Source organism: Parasteatoda tepidariorum, chromosome 9 (assembly GCF_043381705.1).
Source record: "Parasteatoda tepidariorum isolate YZ-2023 chromosome 9, CAS_Ptep_4.0, whole genome shotgun sequence".
In the NCBI taxonomy this organism is placed as follows: Eukaryota; Metazoa; Arthropoda; class Arachnida; order Araneae; family Theridiidae; genus Parasteatoda; species Parasteatoda tepidariorum.
In genome coordinates, this window is record NC_092212.1 from 84787701 (window position 1) to 84810278 (window position 22578).

General features: G+C 31.5%; 1 protein-coding gene across 1 annotated transcript in view; it reads right to left on the bottom strand.

Moving 5' to 3' along the window:
• Positions 1 to 12216: 12216 nt before the first annotated feature.
• Positions 12217 to 22578, bottom strand: part of LOC107448527 (Na(+)/H(+) exchange regulatory cofactor NHE-RF1) — a 59207-nt gene continuing 48845 nt past the window's right edge. The window contains exons 2-3 of the mRNA XM_016063767.3: positions 17214 to 17378; positions 12217 to 14926 (exon numbers count right to left, since the gene is read on the bottom strand). Of these exons, the coding sequence (XP_015919253.2) occupies positions 14660 to 14926; positions 17214 to 17378 (432 nt within the window). The 3' untranslated portion in view covers positions 12217 to 14659. The remainder of the gene's footprint in view (positions 14927 to 17213; positions 17379 to 22578) is intronic.

Consider the following 22578-nt stretch of genomic DNA (forward strand, 5'->3'; position numbering starts at 1 on the left):
CCCCCAGTGAACTAATCGTTAAGACACGGTTCCCCGTAGAACATCGAAGTCAAGCATAACTGGCTGCGGTCAGTGTGCTGGTGGGTGACCACTTGGAACAGTCTACGAAGGGACTGAAGGTGTGCGGTATTGGTCCTCGTTAAACTGTTCTACCGTAAAGTGTTCGACTTCGCGCACCGGTCATCGGGCTACCGAAGAGAGGGTGGGATTCTCTCCGCAGAGGATTGAAATTGTGATGGCATGCCTTTCAGGGCAGGGATGTTTCCCAGACCGTCTCCAATAGCCCATTGTGCAGCTCTAGTGCGACGTAAATGAACAACAACAACAAATGGTCAGTATGCATAGACTGAGGTAGTCGAGAAACAAAGTTCCTGGTCTGTGGTTTAATTCACAAGAAAGAGGCGCAGGATTCGAACCTACACCCGTTAGTGTTAAAATTCAGAATCATAACAATTTCTTTACGTAGAGCAGCATGTTTGTAGGAGTAGTAGAAGTAGTACTATATTTACATTGCACTTGAGCTGCCCAATGACTTATTGACTACGATCGGTGAAACATCCTTACGAATGATCCGAAGACATGCTATAACAATTCTGTCCCCCTGTAGAGGGGATGGCTCCCCAGCTTTGGTAGCCCGATGACTTGCGTGCGAAGTCGAGAACTTTTCAGTAGAACACTTTAACGAGGACCGATACCTCACACCCTCTGTCGCTTCTCCCCTCGGTACTTCGGCTGATTAAAGTGGTTACCCACCTGCTCATTGACCAATGATGCTTGACTTGAAACCATGTCACAGAGGGATCATATTTGTAGATGGATAGCTACTTTATTTACGTCGCACAATGAACTTTTGGCAATGATCTGGGAAACATCCCTGGAGATGGTCCGAAGACACACTATCGCACTTTTGATCTTTTACAGAGGGGATCTCATTCCTGAAACCACTTTCTCAATTTAGACGTGGATCTGAAGAGAAAGGAATATTTTCTCCAGATCCCTGTACCCATGGTAATGCTTAGTGACCTACCACAGAATTTTTCATTCCATAGATTTTATAAGCACCAATATATATATTTGTAGAAAACTCCAATTTTGGTGACATGTATAAACTTTATATTTTTGTCCCAGTACCACAATCAATTGACACAGGGCTAATGCAAATTTGAGTTAAGCTCTTAATTTTTCGTCAACTCTGAATTTCTTAAGATAGGTAGGTATTTTATTTCCGTCGCACTGGAGCTGCACAATAGGCTATTGGCGGTTGTCTGGGAAACTACTCCGAGGATGATCCGAAGACATGCCATCGCAATTTTGATCCTCTGCGGAGAGGATGGTACCCTCGTTTCGATAGCCCAACGACCTGCACGCGATGTCGAGCACTTTACGGTAGAACAGTTTAACGAAGACCAATACCGCACACCCTCNGCAGACTGATATAAGTGGTCACCCACCGGCACACTGACTGCAGCCAGCGATGCTTGACTTCGGTGTTCTACTGGGAGCCGTGTCTTTACGATCAGTCCACTGCGGGACCGAAGTTCTTCAGAAAGTATCTCGCTTGCACTTTATTAGTTGTTTGCGCTTAAATATAGTGTCAGGCTTTAATATCTTTTCTGAACCAATCGCGGGAAATTTTCACCGTGGCATGTGTATTTAAGTTAAATCTGCTGATCAATGCACATGGAGTAGAAGGTAACCTGGTTTAATTGCTAAGGAAAAAGTCATTCAAATTCCGCCCATTCATCCTGGTTATATAATTATTTACCGATCAACAAAATTAAAACCATACATAAGTATTGAAGAACGGAACAGGCCTTGGCCCTGACTTAATTTCTGTACCTCTATCACTCTGAATCATAGGAAGTATCAGGTCACTAGATTCCTAACACAAAGTGGACTTGCGTCTAAAATGATTTGTACAGTACTTTAGCTTGAAGAGGGGCTACAAGTGAATCCTGAATCAATATTAAAGTATTGAGTAAAAAAGTTGTAGAATAACTCCTGTAAATACAATAACCTGTTCTGCAAAGGAATTTTTTTTAAAAAAAATACTGCGAAAAAGAAATGAGCAAAACAGAAAAAAAGTGACTTCTCACTTACTTATGGGGAACTCTGCTCCAATAAAAGATCCAAGCTTCATCCATTGTGGCATAAACCAACTACACATCAATGTTATCATAGGATATCTGCTGGTATCTTGCTGGACATACAATGCAACCGAAGAACCCAAACTGCGTTGGCCAGATTTGCAAGTGGCTATCTTAAGTGCCTTATTAAGGGAGGCGGAAAGATATTCCCTACTTGCAAAAAATGCTGTGTTCAACCAGCTTAACCGGAACATATTCTGGTTCGGTTTGGCTTTGACTTTCTAAGGTGATCTTACATCAGGTCCTCTTTCTGTTGCGGATTTTCTAGCTGTCAGCGGCGTCATGAAGCTTATCTGATATATGTCAGATTAAAAGAATCAGCAACAAATACAAGAAATCGAACAAACCATTTCCTTGCTTTAGAAAAACACCTGGCGGAAGAATCATACTTTGAGCCTATGACATGAATTTCTATATAAAGCTGTTGATGAGAAAACAAATATAAAACTAACACTCAAATATATTTCAAGTTGATCCAACCGAACCTTCAATGGTTGGTCCTACCTTAGCATAAAGGTAAGCAGCACTTTGCCTCGAAGCACAATCCTCTACTAAATCATGTATCTGTCCATAAATCCAATCAAGATGCCATTATTCAGGAAAAAGTTTACGTAGGGACCCCCAATTATTTAAAATAAGCATATCTTTATTATAAATAAACGTACTACGATTAATTTGAGAAAAAAATTACGTTTTTGTTGATATATGTATATATTTCAACAAAACCCCGCCATACACTCAAACCCCGCTATATAGTGAACTCCCGGATATAGTGAACGAAATGTACTCTCCCGTGCCTTGCTATGAACGTATAATATTATTTTTTTGCGGATATAGTGAGCCAAAACAGGAGAGGAAGTCGATTATTACGAACTTTTTTCTGTCTTCGACTGATTTTTTTCCCTTTATTTTTTGGCAATTTTGAAAAATTTCTACATAAAATATATATCTACCGATTTTTAAAACCATCTATAGAGTGGAATTTAGTCACAAGCATTTTCTCTTGTTTGCTTCTTCTATCTCAGTTTCCCATCCCTAAATAAAGGGTCATCCCTAAATTGTTTGTACGCAAGACGGAAAAGTCATAAAAAATAAAAGTTAACACATCTTTTGTTACTACATATTGTTTAAACATTTTTGTATTTCTTTTTATGGGTCATTTTTGTATTTCTTTTTATGGGTCATTTATTTAAATAATGTGTCATGAAATGGAGCAGTTCGGAAAAATGAGTTAAAATTGTTTGCAGTACGGATATAGTGAACTTCCGGTTATAGTGAACCGAAATTTCGGTCTATTAAAGTTCTCTGTAACGGGGTTTGACTGCATATATTTACTACCGTGAATGACTGAAATTGGTGGTTGCTGACTTCCACCGGTGAATGTTGACAATCACATAGTCACTTTGCTAAATGTTCTAAATATATGCTAGGTCTAGTTAAGTGCCACTGCCCGGTATACCCTACATCAATGTTTTTTTTAAGGTTCAGTGCCACTGCCCGATATGCATTTAACCAGTACTCCCAGGGCCGGATTAACCTATAGGCACACTAGGCACGTGCCTAGGGCCTACGAAAAACTTGGGAGAAAAAAATTTGTTGACAAAAATAATTTAGCTTTAAAAACAACAAGTGTATTTGGCACAAAATTATGAAGATACAAATAAAAATATAATATTTTTCGGTAATAAATTATTTTGCAGAATCTTATGATCTAATATATTACTTTTTTGCGATTTTTGGATTCAACGAAATCTTGTATTATGCTGTCGAATTCCAAACTACGCAAAATGTCGTATTCAATAGACATAAGTGCGAGCGATGCCAAACGATCTTGATTCATTGTTGAACGCAAATAATTTTTTATCAATTTTAATCTGGAGAAAGATCTTTCTCCTTCTGCATTTGATCCAAGAATCGACAAATATATTCTTAATGCAATGTGAACGTTAGGAAAAGTATTCACAAGTTTATCTTTAATTTGAGCCTTCAACATTTCTTGTGCAGATTTATGTTCATACAAATTTGAAAATAGTAAAAATTCATCTACAAAGTTTTCCTCTAAATCGGATGAGTAAATTTTCACCAAATTTTGCGCTTTTAGTTTAATCTCAGATTCTGACAAATTTTTGTGAACAAGAAAACCGAAATTATCGTACAAATCACTGTAAGCTTTACGCCTTTTAGTCATTTCTGAAATTAATACATCTAAAATGGCGTAATACGTTCCTGACAAAACGTGACTAACATTTTATTAAAATAGTATTAAATCATTTTTTTTCTATTAGTAAACATTTAACCTACCTTGCAAATTTATTTATAAATAATTTCAAAAGATTTACTTTTGACAATGTTAATTTCCTTCACTTAGTTATCATAGTAGTATCATGAAAACTATGAAGCTATTTGTAGTATAAATATTTCTTGTAATTAATCTCACTATCAATTTCACTGTTTTCTTTGCTGGTTTGTTGTTGTATTGTTGACGTGAAGTGTTTACATAGTTATCGATCGAACTAATCATAATGGTATTATCGATATCAACTGCAATATCGGTAGTATGTCGGTATTGCAGATAAAGTTCGATAAACAAATTTGTAAATTAAAATCCATATTAATAAAAATGTTAAAAAGAAAAATATGCAAGAAAATTTTAGCAAATATTTTGAAAAGAGGGGAGGAGTGGGCCCAAAAACGGCTATGCCTAGGGCCCACGAAAGGTATAATCCGGCTCTGTGCCTAGGGTCTACGAAAGGTATAATCCGACTCTGAGTACTCCGAATACTGATGTTTCTCCTAATCTATCCTAAGCAGATATTAAAATATCGAATTAATATAATAATATCAACGAATAAATTAATATCAAATCCGAAGTAACAAATATTTCAGACATTCACCAAGGCGATTGCTGACATTCGCCGATGACATTCGACATTCTCTTGATTTTCGGTCATTCACGATGGCTTACGTACATATTTTTTTATTTTTTATTTTATTTAGCGGTATGTTCAAGAGCAATAATCAAATCTCCAGCCGTACAGAGAAACGAGTTAATTGGATTCATATTTTGTCTGAACGTTTAGAACAATGAAACAATTTATTTCCGCATAAATCACAATGAAATAATTTATACCGAACATTTATCTGCATATTATCTTACATTAAAAAGTAAAAACCGAGTTTTTAAATGCTCTATGTTATCGGCTTTTAAAATCTCCAGTAATAAATATAACACTGTTTTGTAGCAAAAAAAAGTGTCCTTCGCGGTAATTTGCAACTATCTGTTAGATAAATCAACACATTTTACAGATAAGGCAGTCATTTATTAATGTATTTATTTACTTTCGGCGTTAATTTATCGTCAAGGACATTTATTTAAATGCCATCGGATGATTTTCAAAGAATAAAACTGTTCCTTAATTTCTAGACTTAACTGTTAACCGCAAAATAAGGAGAACATGTTCTATTCTCTTATGCTCGCATTGCCAACTTGAAAAAGAAAAGAAAAAAATCAAGTAAATTTTCCGTAATTTTGTTGTTTTCAATTCATGTTAACTTTTGTGCAATAAGTCAAGTATTTTAGACCCAGGGAATTTTAAGGATTCATATGGACGGCAATATAATGATTCTATTTATGATTAGAATTAAATGGAGTTTAAATTAATGTGCTTTTATTATATATATTTTTTAATTCCTAATTTTGTAAATATTCTAAATTTATTTTTAAGATGGTTTTCATTTTATACACCAGAGCTTTTTTTTAAGTAAGGGCTATTTTTTTTTTGTGTACGCTAATAGGTCATGCGTGCGTCGCAACAAGTGGTTGCGTCGTGTCCTGTCATTCATCGGGAACAACTGTGCTCAAACCCTTTATTATTTTGAACTTTCTTTTAAAAAAAGTACGAAAAATAATTAGAAAATTACTTGAAACTTTTTAAGTTTAGTATATTCAAATAGGAGTTTTTATATTACTTGCGAAATACGATTCACTACAAAATCAAGGAAATATTTTTTTACTTTTCCCCGCGCGTGCGCATTTTCAGAGCTATACATTAATTACTCACATCTTGCGCATATTTAAACGAAATATTTTTAAATTTTAAAGCAATAATTTTAAATTGTTCAATAAATTTTGATAAGTAGTGTAAAAGTTAAAGCAGAAATGAAACAAGACAAAAAAATTAGGTTTTTTTAAAATGAGAAATTTCTATATTTCCATAAATATTTTAAGTTATGCTTAGGAAATTCTCTAAATTATTGCATTTAATAACGCAGTCAGTAGGTCAAAGTTATAGATCTATTGCTACAGCTTTTGGCATTTTTCGTTTGTAATTTACTGACTGTCCCTTAAATCTCTAAAAGCTTTTAATTTCATTGGAAATCGCATGATCTAACAGGAAGCGTAGCCAAATTTTTCAACAAAAAATATTTTTAAGCACTTTGAAAAAAATACCATAATTAGACAGGGTTGGCAAGTTTTTGACAATTGATGGTTTTATTTGCTTGAGATTGAAGAAGACGATGACTCGTTACCAACCATGAAATTAACAAGAGAAATGAAATTTTCCATCGCTAATAGAGAAAAAAATTAACGATGTTTAGTTGGTCCCAGTAATTAGCAAAAATTCGAGAGATTTTTCGATTCTATTACATTATAGGGCGGAAAATGAAGTCTGAAATTTAGAATCTCTTGCAAAATGCAGCAGAGTTGCACATGAGAGACAAAAATCTTTTCCACTGAATCCAGCTCAGTATACGCAAGTATTTCATCAAACATGTACAACAAATGGTGTTTTCATACACTACAGACCGACGGTACGCCGAAATAGATTGGGGTTGAATAAACCGTGAAAACGTTAAATAGGACAATAATCTTTTTTGCATAATTTGTGGCGAAAATCAACATGGTAAAGAAAAATATCACATTTCGGAAAAGGGAAAATTAAGCACTTTTTAAAAACACACATGGAAAAAACCACTTTTAAGGGCCTTTAAAAAACGAAAATAATCACCCTTAAGCACTTTTTAAAAAAGCTACGCCCTCTGCTTAACTTGAAAAGTCAATCTGCTTCAGCTAAATACTTTATCACTGAATAATAAATAACAATAAAAAAAAAATGAGTCAAATCAAACAATTAGCCGAAAATTTTTATTTACAAAATTTAGAATTTCAATGGTTCTGAACAATGTAAAAGCAATAGCACAAAGTTTAGCTCTGATATAATACAGAACAATTAAATCAAAGTATTTCAGTTCGAGTTAACTCGTCGCAATACTCATTTTCAAAATCATTTTGAGAAACTTTTTCAGGAACAACAACCAGAAAGGCATTTTTTTAAATGTTCTCTCAGGTTGTCATGCTCGGTAGAAAACACTTCCGTTTTTCGTTGCAAATCGAGATGTAGAGTAAATTTCCGCAGATCTTCAAGCCATAATAATTTTAGTCCTTGCAATGTCTCTCAAAAGTCCAGAGTACATCTGCTTACATGTCATTGTATTAGACCATTAAAATGTTTTTTCACTTCAGCCTCTAAGAGACTATAATAAGTTTCTATTACCACCTGGAAATGTGGATTTTTTTAGTCCTTTACCACCGGGAAATGTGGATTTTTCAGTCCTTTACCACCGGGAAATGTGGATTTTTCAGTCCTTTACCACGGGGAAATGTGGATTTTTTAGTCCTTGCAGTGACTCTCAAAAGTCCAGAGTACATCTGCTTACATGTCATTGTTTTTAAGTCATTACTCACAAAGAAGTTTAAATTTCACCCACATCAGTTGGGAACCACTCAGAATCCATCGACGTCCATGTTAACCACGCCTCCTCTTCGTCATAATTACTTTCACAACAGCAACAAAAATACCCGAAAAAACGCCGAACTCGTTCAAACACTCTCATGATAAAAATTTGCAAAATTTCTTAAAACAAGATGTCTTTCTCTCTTTAAAGATAACTTTACAAATGACATTCAACACTAAAGTTGTAATAATTACTCTTTTAAACAATGTAATTGATGCATTGTTGAAAGAGGAATTATGCATTATTAATAATAGTGTGTTTTATATATGTTTTAAAAAAGTATTGTTACAAAACATAAATGAAAGAATTCAAAAAAGTTGCAACCGCAAAGACCAATTTTAAAAACAGAATCCCATTAAAAGTGAAAAGTGCTGTTTTCAGATATATTAACGTTTTAAATTTTTCACATGAAGTAAAAGCAGTGATTTCAAAAATATATTGCCTCATGGAGTTCTTGTTTGCAGCTGTCTAAAATACTAAATATTATAATTATTTAATGTTAATATAAACACAAGAATCATAAAAAAAATATCTATTTATTAGATATTTATATTACCTATTTATTAGATATAATCTCTTTTAGTTAAAACAATGTTTAGAAATTAATTTAACAGCATATCGCAATTATTACATTTTCCCTTTCAGGGTGCGTAGCCAAATCTTTCAACAAAAAATAAGCACCTTTTAAGCACTATGTACATAAACAAAATGAAAAATAATTTTCAGACTTTACATGATCATAATAAAATAACTAGTTTTCGACAAAGAACTTTTTTCTTCTTTATATAAGCCACCATAAAAAGATCAAGAGATATTTCTCGGTTCGATTTCAGAGGGTGGAAAATCACCTCAATGGAGAATATCTTGCAAAACGCAGCCGAGTTGTTGCACACGAGAGTGAAAGAACCACACCGTACCCAGTAGACGCACATGCGGACTCGCAAGTATTACATAAAACATGTAAAATAATTAGCGCTTTCATACGCTACGGACCGACGGTGCGCTGAAATGGATTGTGGTTAAATGAATTGCGAAAACGTTGAATAGAACAATGAGAAAATCGTGCTTTTTGCATAATATGTGACGAAAATTGACATACTAAAAAAGGGGAAAATTAAGCACTTTTTAAAAACACCCAACTCAATGAAAAAAAGCAACTTTAAGGACTTTTAAAAACAAAAATAGGAAAAAAAGCACCTTTTAGCACTTTTCAAAAACGCTACACACCATGTCTAAATTCTTAGTAATAATTGCACCCATCAGAGATTTAGAAATTTTGTTTTGTGGGATATACTGTCTCAATCGTACTTACCATTGGGACAATATATTCAATCGTATTTAACAGTGGGACAATATATCTCATTACTGAAAAAAATTTTATAAGATAAAATTTTAGTTCTAGCAGGGTGCGTAGGCAAATCTTTCAACAAAAAATAAGCACCTTTTAAGAACTCAATAAATATTTTTAAGCACTACATACATTAACAAAATGTAAAATAATTTTCGAAGACTTTAGATGATCATGAGAAAACTATTTTCTGACAAAGAACTCCTTTCTTGATTATATTAGCCGTTATAAAATGATCGAGAGATTTTTCGGTTCGATAGCAGAGGGTGGAAAATGAAGTCTGAAATGGAGAATATCTTGCAAAACGCAGCAGAGTTGCACACAAGAGTGCAATAATCTCACCGAGCCCAGCTCAGTAGACGCACATACCTACTCGCAAGTATTTCATCAACCATGTAAAATAATAGGCGCTTTCATACGCTATGAACCGACGGTACGCCGAAATGAATAGTTAAAGCGTTGAATAGAACAACGTGAAATGGACGTTATTGCATAATACGTGGCGAAAATCGACATGGCAACGAAAAAAATATCTCATTTTTGAAAAGGGAAAATTAAGCACTTTTTAAAAACACCCAAAGAAAAAAAGCTCTTTTAAATAACAAAAATTGAAAATAAGCACCTTTAAGCACTTTTTAAAAACGCTACGCACTATGTAGAATACTTATTTTAATATGTCAGCCTTAACATGAACCGCTTTTCACACTTAAATATTTATTTTTATGCAGTTTTTACTTTTATTAAAAGCAGGGTTCCGAAACTAAAATATTTATCTTCTTTTTAGTTCACCTTATCAGATAACAAAAGATAGTTCAATAACAAGAGGCCATATAAAAAAACAACAACTTAAAGAGTAAAAATATTTCAAGAACATAACTTTATTTCACACATTCAAAACAAAATAGCCGAAATGGCTACCAGCACAACTTTTCCAACAAGAGACAAGACATTAAAAAATATATTTGGACCCTAACATTATAAAATATTGCTGGAACAATTTCATGTGTCAACTTATTTCATCACCAAATTAGAAAAATTGTGATTTTTCTTAAAAAACACACTTAAAATATAATAGCTTTCATCACTATCAAAATATAAGGCACTTTGTTACAATGATATGTGACGATTTCAAAATACCAATGACAGCATATATATATGATTCTCAAAATATTGTGTTATAACATTTTATTCTATAAAAATTTATTGGTTTATGAGCAGAAAATATTGAAAATCTAATTAAAAAAATTCGGTAACAAAATATTGCATTTTTAAGGCCACACAAAGGGCAATTCTGCAATGAATGATTATTTCAAATAATTCTAGCTTACTTCTAATTTATTCTCAGTTTCAATTTAGAAGTAAAAGTCTATCGTTATTAAAAATATACATTTTTTTTATTAATTCGCACAGAAAATAAAAATATAAAGTTTTAACAAAATAGCCTAAATTCATAATAAAGGTGTTAAAAAGTAATTTTGACCAAATAATTAACTAAAAATAAAATAAAATTATATTTAATTTAAAAGGAATATGCAAAAAAAATATATAAAGAAACCTTTACACGACAAAAATTTACAATAAATCCCAAAATATTAATATAAATTTGTAATAATAATGAAATACCCATTCAATTAATTTGTTACTCAGTAAATTAACAGGCCAAGCATAGAAAAATTTTGGCTACAATAAATCAAATTCAAACAAACACATACTGCAATAAAAAAAAATTTTTTTTTTTGAGTGTATATACTGAAATTAACTCTAAAAGAAATAGTAGTAATAATAAAAAACACTGGTGAAATTAAAAATTATCTTTAGTAAATTTATACTTAAAAAAAAAAAAGAATATGAAAAATAAAACAATTCACTTAACAAACTTTGTTTTTGTGACCCTGTGAGTTTACAAAGTTTGCATATATATTCATAGAATATATGATCAGCAACAAAAAGTATACATTTTTAAAAAATAAAATACCGGACATACCGACGTCATTCAGCCTTACTATATAATAATAATAAAAAAAAGGCAATAAATTTAAACAAAATAGCGTTCCCATTTCCCTAATGGTAGCAGGGGAACACCTACATTTTCAAAGAATAACATTAAAGCATACACTGAATAACATATACATACAACATACGTACCACTAGATTAATAAAGTTCTAAAAACAAAAAAAGTTTTAATTTCGCCAATTGATTTCAACAACCTAATTTTCATTTAAAATATGGAAAAACTTTAATAAAATAACTGGTAATTCAAACTCACCATCACCAACTGTTTTCATAAAATTATACAAACATAATTTAGCATTTTTCTTTATTTCCAACATAGGAGCCTAAGGAGTGCGCTCCATATTGTTTAGGCGGTTTAATCCGTTGCCATATTTAAAGAGATGAAAACGATCATTCAATCGGCTTTAACCTTAAGAGAGTTTAGATTTTCCTTTTTTTTGCCTAGCTTCTTTGAACAGTTTCCGGAAGAAAAAAAAATTAGTGCATAAATGTTTTAAGACATAGGAAATTTTAAATTCATTAAAACAGAAAAACTGNCAGCAACAAAAAGTATACATTTTTAAAAAATAAAATACCGGACATACCGACGTCATTCAGCCTTACTATATAATAATAATAAAAAAAGGCAATAAATTTAAACAAAATAGCGTTCCCATTTCCCTAATGGTAGCAGGGGAACACCTACATTTTCAAAGAATAACATTAAAGCATACACTGAATAACATATACATACAACATACGTACCACTAGATTAATAAAGTTCTAAAAACAAAAAAAGTTTTAATTTCGCCAATTGATTTCAACAACCTAATTTTTATTTAAAATATGGAAAAACTTTAATAAAATAACTGGTAATTCAAACTCACCATCACCAACTGTTTTCATAAAATTATACAAACATAATTTAGCAATTTTCTTTTTTTTCCAACATAGGAGCCTAAGGAGTGCGCTCCATATTGTTTAAGCGGTTTAATCCGTTGCCGTATTTAAATAGATCATACAATCGGTTTTAACCTTAAGAGAGTTTAGATTTCCCTTTTTTTTTTTTTGCCTAGCTTCTTTGAACAGTTTCCGGAAGGAAAAAAAATTAGTGCATAAATGTTTTAGACATAGGAAATTTTAAATTCATCAAAACAGAAAAACTGCAATATTATCCAGTTATAATTAACATTAAACGAACATGAAATGTAATGCATTATGTTTACTAATAAATTCGAATAGTAATAGGCATTTAACTCATCAAAGATAATTAAAAGATTTTTTTAAAATTAAATTAAAAAGGCAGTTCTGCATAAAAACAGACTTAAATTTTTTTTTTAAAACTGATTTTTACAAATGAGACTCGCTTCATTATGTATTAGTATCACATATTTAAATATTTAAGCAAGCAATAATCTGCGCAAAAATTCTATTTAAATTCGTTTTTTTTTTTTTTAAATTTATAAGAAACTTACTTTTAGGAAATTTTCAAAAACCAGGAGAAACTGGCAAAATCCAGTAGCGTTGGCAGCTATGTTAGTGTTATGTAAAATGCTTTAAAAATATATATTTATTTGGAGTCCTGCCAATATTTCATGAGAATTTTTTTGATAGCTTTGGTTCCACCACTTTTTACAGCGAAAATATACAAATCAGAAATCAAAACACTATCATAGTTCCTGCCCCCCCCCCTTGTGAACAAAATTAAGCGAATTCCAACCCCCCCTCTCTCAAGCAATGTAATATATTTGATTTTATTACATTTCTTACGTAATATATTATGTAATAATACGCAATATATTACGTAATTTGAGCAGTGCTATTTTTAATCGAAAATATTTTCTAGTGTCGATTCGACAGAAAATTTTATTGCAACAATTTTATTGGAGAGAAAATTCATTTAAATTCAATTGTGAAATTAGAATCTGGTGAGATTTTTAAGCAGATTGATGAATCAAGAATTTGTTAAAATTTTAATATCTTCTGTTACAGTATAGTTTTTCTGGCAGAAATATTTAAAAAAATTTATAATAGAAATATAATTAAATAAAGAATCGTTATGCAGCACGGAAACTGTGAACTGATTTGTTCGAAAAAATGGGCAGTTTAACGGTTGTTAACATTTCTAAGGCTAAATCGATTGGCGACTTTGGCGTAACAGAACACGCCGATTATAAATTCTTTAATTGTTAACGCTATCTTGAAGTGTAGCAAAGAATAACACAATATATATTTACAAGTGAAAAGCTTTAAAATTAAAGCTACGCTTCTTTAAACTAATTTGTTGGCATAGGTAAGTTTTAACAAATAAAAAATTTAATATGATATACAAAAACAGAGAAACTAAATTTGAAGTTTTGCTTTCATAAATATCATTTCTAATAATTTTTATTTATGACTGATATTAACTGCGTTTTAATTAAATCAACCAGTAAGAAAATAGGAAAACATGTTGGAAATGAAAATCTGTAAAGAACAATTAAATAGTGAGCAGTGAATTTCATTTTTTTTAAAAAAAATATTTGAATTTAGGATCAGGATTTATATGACGTTTTATGAATAACATTCATTTTTCAAAATCGAAAACAGTTGAACAATCATTTTAAAATGTTAAGATTAATTATAGAGATAAAATTTAATCATGTAAGATTTACTTTATGAATGCAATTTTTTTAAGGCCATTAAAAATTTTGTATGAAATTATTCATCAATAAGAGCTTACTAAAAAAGTACTTAAAAATTCAACATTTATAATTTTTTTTAATAACAGCTTCATATGAGTTTGAATAGGAAGATAGATAAAATATTTGATTTAATGATTTTTAATGGTAATAATTAGTTTAATTAGTTTTAAATTAATTAGTTTAATTAGTTAAAACTAATTTTTCACTCTAAAGATTAAAATAAATAAAGATTGAAAACTCTAATACGGTCTATTTAAGGATTTTTAATGATACCAGCATCACATGAGCTTGAAACACTTTTTACAAGATAAGGATTGAAAAGAAGTAAAAATAAAGATTGAAATTAATTATAAGGCTCATAATGAGCTTGAAACTAACATAAAAAAGTAAATTAAATAATTTATTAAAAATTTCATTATTTAATAATAAAAAGTTATATTTTCAACGAACCAAACAATTTGATAATCGTACCACATGAGCAAAAGATACATTCGATTTTATATGACAATACCAGAATGCTAATAACAATAATTTAAAAAAATGAAAGCAAAAGTTTAAACTTAGATATCTGGATTAAGATGCATTTTGCACTGCACCCTCTTGCAATCAACATTCTAAAACAATCATTTCCTAAACTGCATAGTGCAAAGCAAAATGCAATATTTAAAAAAAAAAATTAATCCCAAAGTTTTTACATTTGTTGTATAATCTCATATTTTTGTCTGATATCCATAGGCTCTTTTTTGGGGTCCTTTTTCCTCCGGTTGGCGAGCATTTGGCGCATCTCTGATGCACTCATGTTGAGGTTCAAGACTCCATCCTCTAATTGACCTAATGGGCCATTCTGATTGCTGTTACCTCCAACACTGTTGGTGCTGCGAGAACTCTTGGTAGAGTGGGGGGAATCTGGTATGGAAGCATTGCTGTCCATTGGCGTGGAACTTCGAGAATTGTGAACCTAAATATCGAATAACAATATTCAATAGTGTGTTTTATATTGAACAGTTTATTTCACAATAAAGATCCAAAAAAAAAGAAGAAAAAAAAACGTAATAAAATACATTAAATTGTAATGGACACTTTCGCTTTTTGGATTCTCACAAAGAAGTCATATATTTACATCTATTTCTCAAACATAATTTGACCGGTTCAAGTCAAAAATTCGGATTTTTATAATCTAAAATAGGATGCGTAACCAAATCTTTCAACAAAAAATATTTTTCAGCACTATATACATTTAAAAAATGCAAAATAATTTTCAAAGACTTTACAAGATCAAGATAAAATGACTAGTTTTTGACAAAGAACTCTTTTCTTGATTATATTAGCAGGGGTCTGTCCAGACATTTTGTGAAAGGTCCTGTTTTTGGAAAAATTGTGGAAAAACTACTCACAATTTGTGAATATAAAATAAGCGTTAAGTCACATTCTTTCAACCAGGGTCCTGCTTTTGTGAATTTGTGTAAATAGGGTTCTGTTATTGCAAAAATTGCTAAAAACCTTTTCAAGAAGTTTTTAAATTGTAAATAGATACAAGGTTCTGCTCAACAATTGCTGCTACTAAATTAGAGATGCAACACACAAATATTTGGTATTTACCCTATACTGCTCAACACAGAATATTTATAAAATTACTCACATTTTTAATAATTTCAAATAACACAAGTTAGTAATGTATCACTTTTAACGTGTTACGCATTGAGTAAATTTAAACAATTCTTAAATTTATAATATTTTAATTTTTATTTACATAATATTCAATTAATTAGTTTTATGAATAAATATAAATTGTAATATAATAATATGATGGAAGATAAATGAAAAATATAAATATAAATTGATCAATTATTTATTTACAAAAAAAAATTATGATTTAATATTAATAAGAATGTGCACACGGTGTTTGTAAAAGTAGAAATATTTTCTTAGAATACTACATTTGGAGTTTAAACTTAGGGAAATTTAGTTGTCTGGAACCATCTTTCTCCCCCCCCCCCAGGAATGGGTTTATTCGATTAACAAAACAATAATGAAGATAAACAAATTTATAAAGGGTCCGAAAATGATAAATTACTTTGAGAAGGGTCCATTTTTAAGTTAAAATATTTTGTTATGGTTCCGTTTTCATGAAAAGATATTTTGTGAAGGGTCTGTTAACGGACCCAAATTTCTTCTAAACAGACCCCTGATTAGCCACCATAAAAAGATCAAGATATTTTTCGGTTCGATATCAGCAGGTGAAAAATGAAGGCTGAAATGGAGGATATCTTGCGAAATGCAGCAGAGTTGCAACTAGCTCAGTAGATGCACATGCAGACTCGCAAGTATGTCATCAAACATGTAAAATGATTGGCGCTTTCATACGCTATGGACCGACGGTTCGCCGAAATGGATTGTGCTTGAATGAATTGGGAAAATGTTGGATAGAACAATGTGAAAAGCACGCTTTGCAAAATGGGTGGCGAAAATCCGACATGGTAAGGAAAAAAATTTCATTTTCGAAAAAGGAAAAATTAAGCACTTTTTAAAAACACCCCATGAAAAAAGCAGCTTTATGGGCTTTTAAAAAACAAAAATCGAAAATAAGCACCTTTAAGAGAAGCTACGCACCAAGTAAAACTAGGAAGATTAAATTAAACAAGATTTATAATTGCATGCTAAGTATGGCTCGCTTAACTGCAACTCTCAATCCTCATAATATATACTGACCAGCCATCACGAGAATTTCTCCCGACGGAAACACTTGAAATTAGGCAGAATTGACGAAATAGCGAGATTCTCTCTATCTAAACTAATGCAAAACGACCAACCCCATACTCCAATTTTATTTCATTTTATACCCGGCGTTGAACAGCTCATCCAGCCCTGAGTTTAGGTCTATCAACGCTCAACTCCGTACCTTTTATTTTTGAACTCAACCCAACAGACAAGGGAACTCCTGGATCAATCATGGGGTCGAACTAACCTTCAAAGAGGACTTTTTGATGGAATTGACCCAGATTTGCATTGGCGAGAAAAACCACGAGAACCTCCCACGGTTAGCTCAGAGGCGAAGGGATTATAACCCAGAATCAGTGTACCATTGAGGATATATTACGTCAGCATTGTGGTCGGTGGGAGTCGGGAACAGAATGAACCAGCCACCGCTTAGATTCGAACCTCATTTGGAGGCAGACGATTCGAGCCCGGGAATTGACTTATTTTCGTAACCGGCAGGGTCTTGAGGAGTGACAGAGTTAACATACCTCTTCTTTGGTTTTCTGAATAATCGGACTCTCTGGAGTTTTATTAACAATGATTTTTGGACTCTCTTCTTCGACTTCATGCTCATCCACTATAGCTGCCTTCTCTACCACTGTCACACCATTAGCTGCTGGATGAGGTGAAGTAGTACCATTCTGTTTATTCTCCTGCAACACAAAAATATACACATATAAGTACAGTGCACAAAATAAATAAATAAAAGAGAAAGAGTTTTAAAGTAGAAATTTGCTCTATTTTAAATACGGAGCTGCTACCTTTAACGATAAAAGACCCAGAAATTCGAAAGGGCTGGTTCCTAAGGGTCTTTAGTTTTCTTAATCTAGTTGAATTATTGGGCTAACTCCAGTGGTCGAAAAAACTACATTTTCTTTGAAGTTAACTACAACTACTGGTAGTTACAAATGTAGTTAACTACAAACTACTTTCGAAATGTAGCCACTACTAAGCTTCTTTAAGTAGACAAACTTAACGGGAGAACTTAATTTTCACCAATGCTCTGAATGATTTTGAATAAAAAAAAAAATTGGCTTGGTTAAATATGAAGAGTTAGTTATCAAGAAGTTGTAATTCATGTTTACAAGAAATAGTTTTTAACACTAGATTGCTCAAGGAAGTCATTTTGACTACTTTTTAATTTCAATTAGAAAAACAATGATGTATACAATGACACAATTTCTTAGAATTTTGTGACTTTTTATACAACATACAGCTTTTTTTGTTGTTAATATTTACTAATAACTTGTTATATAACTGTAAATAATACAAAAAATTAATTTTAAGCAAATTTCTTTACACATTAGTTATTCTTTCATAATCCAATCATTTGGACTGCTTTTGGGCAATATAGGTATATACTAAGTTTCAGTCTTTCTAGTGTTAACAAGAAATATTAAAAATCACTTAACAAAAAATCAAATACTATCTCCGCTCTGGAGGAATGAGTTTTGAAGGCTGTTCTCAAAATGTGGACGCACACAGAAGCCTAAGAGGTCTGTGTACTAACATAAGTGTGAGACTATTAGTTAGATTGCTTAAAGAACTTTTTTAATGTGACATAAAGTTCAGTGTGAAGCTCTAAAGTCACCATTAGAAAAGTTCTTGTTTTTTTTAAAAAAAATCATTTTATCAACACATTTACAAGTTAACCAGAATTTCATCGCAAACTTCAATAACCTATAATTTATAAGGTAGCAATTACAAATAAAGTAGCACGAACGTAAGTTTCACAAGCGCTTAAGCCCAACGCAGCAAACAATCAATTGGCAGTAAACATCAATTATGGCGAAACCATAATCTTATTAGGCGACTATAAATTACCTATAAAGAGAGCTTAAAGGGGAACGGTATCCTAAATAATTAATGGATTTATTTATTTTTCTCTCTCTCGTAGTTGCGTCATTGATTTCTGCAGCAGGAAAAGGGACGACGCAATCTTCTTGTGCAAGATTTCTTACCGTTTTGGTGACATCTCATCAAGAGAAGCAACCGGCGAATGGCCTTCACCTGCTTTCCACGGGGAAACAACACCTGTTTTTTGGGAATGTGCCGGCAAGATGCAGATCTTGAGGAAGGAACACCACGGGTCATGGACTTTCGGAATTTTTTTTCTTTTTCTCTTCCTAATTCATTGAGGATTCTAGAAAGAGGCTTTCTGTAGAAAACGTGGGAGAAATTGAATAGAACCTTTTTGTTTTAAGTCGTTTCCCTGCCAGGAACACGTGGAGAAATTAAGCTCGTGTATAATTTTATAGTCAGCCTTATTGAAAATTAAATTAAGATGAATGTTGAAGAACGTTTAAACACATTCGTGAGAATAAAAAAAATTGTTTTTATATTTTTAATACCTTCCTCAGGTTTCTAAAATATAAATGATTTTCTTTTTCGCACGACTATCAACTTTTAATTGTAAATGTGATAGTTTTTAAAAGTTCAGTTTCGGAAATCGTTTTCTAATTTGTGTTTTGCTCAGCAAATAATCGGTTATAGATATTTCGCATATAATCGCGAAAAATCAAACAATTTCTTTGGTTTAAAAGATGTTAGAAACAGTTTTCAAACTTTTTAAAGAAATAGAATGATTTCTAACCCAAAAAGTCCGATATAAGCCAAAAAGTGCCTTTTGACTCATTTTATACAAAACTCAACATTAACAAATAGAAAACGATTTAATACGTCATACTAAAAATAAAAATAAAAACCTTTTGGCATTGCTTTTGACAATTGTCAAAAATCATGAAATTTTGAATCATGTAAAAATAATGGCGTTTTCATACGTTACGGACAATACGCCGAAATAGATTGGGGTTGAATTAATTATGAAAATGTTGAATAGAACATCGCGAACTGTGTCTTTTCGCATAATTCGAAGCGAAAATCAGCATAGTAAAGGGAAAATCTCATTTTGAAAAAGGGAAAATTAAGCACTTTTCAAAAACACCCAATGAAAAAAGCACCTTCAAGGGCTTTTAAAAAACAAAAATCGAAGATAAGCACCTTTAAGCACATTTCAAAAACGCTAATGCACCCTTGTAAATATCTTTTGGGTTTCAAAATAAAAAATAAACTAATAAATAAACTACGATTGATAACCTACGATAAATAAAGTAATAAAATAAAAAATAAACTACGATTTCGTTGATCGAAAGGAGGGATAAGTCATATTAAAACAGAGCAAAAATCCATATTTTCAATAAATATTTTTATTCACATTGCAACAAAATTTAAATAAAACTTAAAAGTTCTTGATCACATTAGAGATATAACAACCGAGGTCGCAAAATCGAGGTTGTGTAATACCAATGTCTCCTACGATCACTAATTTCTTCCTAATAGACAATGCAGACGATTGACAACAGGCGGATAATTGTTTCCGCCTATTTCAATAAAAAATGTCAGAAAAAAATAAAGGGGGGGGGGGTCCAAGGCCACAACATAGCATATAATCAGATGTAATGAGAAAAAAGAACTCTTTTGTAAAATGAAAATACTAAAGAATAGATAATTTAGGTATTCAACGGTGATTCGTAACGCCTTGTTCACGCTTTCGAATATCTATTTAGCAATCATTATTTGACATCAAAATTAAAACAATGCAAAACGCACTGACGAGTATAGAATTAACTTACGACCAGCTTGATATTTAAAAATATGCATTATTAAATTATGTGTGGATTGATCTGTGTAGTGAAACCAAAAGCATACAACAGATGTTAAATTTGAAATTGATTGTTTGAAAATAATTATATATTTAAGAATACATGATCTACTTAATAATTTATTAGTGATTCGAAACGCTTTGTTTACACATTTGAGTCGTAATTTGATAATCATTGTTACCTGGAATCAAAATTGAAGCTATACAAAACACAAGTAAATTTACAGAATTAGCTTACGCAAACGTCTGTGCATGTTATTAGAAGAAAAAAAAAGAATCATTAAATGATGAGTATTTTAAATAATAAATTATTTGCGAATTAAATAGTGACTTGTAACACTTTGTACGAGCGTTTGAATCGTAATTGGGCGTCAAAATAAAAAGTTATATAAAACGAAATTACGATAGCAAACGGAAATATGATTTAATTTCAATTATATTAAGCAAATATTTGAGCTTAAAACATACGTGGTGAAATGATGCGCATTTTTAATGTTTAATAATAAAACTCAAAAGCATACAGAAGTAAAGATTGAAATAATTTATTTCACGTTTTACAAATTATCGCTATGCATTTAGCGATAGACACTATCTAGATAATTACGAAAATAAAAAATAGATAATTCAGCAGCTCAATAAATGATATTTTTATCTATTTTATCTGCTTCGATAAAATGCAGCTTAAAATAAAACAATACATTGCCGTCATTGAATTTGTACATTGCTAGAAAATTCTTTTCTTCAAATTCGACTAGTAATTCATTCGGCGTTTTGTTTCCATTAATTTTTAGAGATTAATTTGTAACATTAATATTTACAAAAAAAATTAAATAAAAAAGTGAAACTTTTTTTATTTATTCATTTTTTTTTTTGTAGTGATCAGTGAAAAGTTAATTCACGAAAATTAACGCAGATTAACAAACAAGATTTTATTGAATCATTCCAATTCGGCCTGAGATGAACATAATTTGATATGAAAACTTATTCGATTATTAAGCAATTCCTTTTTGTTCATTATAAGATATAACCTTAAAATCTTGTCCAGACATTTTGTGGATGGTCCTGTTTTTGTAAAATTGTGAAAAAACTATTGATAATTCCTGATTTCGTGAATTTGTGCAAATAAGGTCCTGTTATTGCAAAAATTGCTAAAAACCTTTTTAAGAAGTTCTTAAATTGCAAATAGATACAAGATTCTGCTCAACACAGAATATTCATTTCGAACGAATAATGGAAACAAAATCACTCACATTTTAATAATTTCAATTGACAAATTTTAAATAACACAACTTAGTAATGTATCACTTTAAATGCGTCACGCATTAAGTAAACTTAAACAAATTTTAAATTAATAATATTTTATTTAAAAAATTGCCAGAAATTAATTTTTATTTACATAATATTCTATTAATTAATTTTATGAAAAAATATAAATTGATAAATTATTTATTTACCAAAAAAAAAAAATAATAATAATAAATTATGATTTAATATTACTAAGAATGCACACACGATGTTTGTAAAAGTAGAAATATTTTCTTAGAATACTACGTTTGGAATTTAAATTTGGGGAAACTTAGTTTGCCTTGAACCGCCTTTCTCCCCGGGGGAAGGGNCCCCCCCCCCCCCGGGAAGGAGTTATTATTCGATAAACAAAACAATAATGAAGATAAACAAAACTGTGAAGGGTCCGATGAAAAGATAAATTATTTAGTGAATGGTCCGTTTTTATGAAAAGATATTTTGTGAAGGGTCCTATAACGGATCCAAATTTCTTCTAAACAGACCCCTGTAAGTGTACTGTTTTTCCTATTTGTCTAATTTGTGGCTTGGTAACAGAAATAACCTAGAGACGTACTAGTTTTAAATAAGATAGAAACGACTTGCGTGAACAAGAAAGATAACTTTTTTTGATAAATGGAGCTATCCACTGGTAGGAAGTTTGGGGAAACTTAGTTTGCCTTGAACCGCCTTTCTCCCCCCCCCCCAGAATTCAGCGCCCGGCTTGCACCGACCACAGTGCTGACGTAAAATATCCTTAGTGGTAGACGAAATCAATGGATTTCGTCTGTCGAACGACGTGGTTTGAGACCCCTTGAAGTTAGGCTAACCGTGGGAGGTTTTCACCATGTCAGGCAAATGCGGGTTAGTTCCGCCAAAAATTCCTCCACGAAGGCAAATTTCTTGTCTTC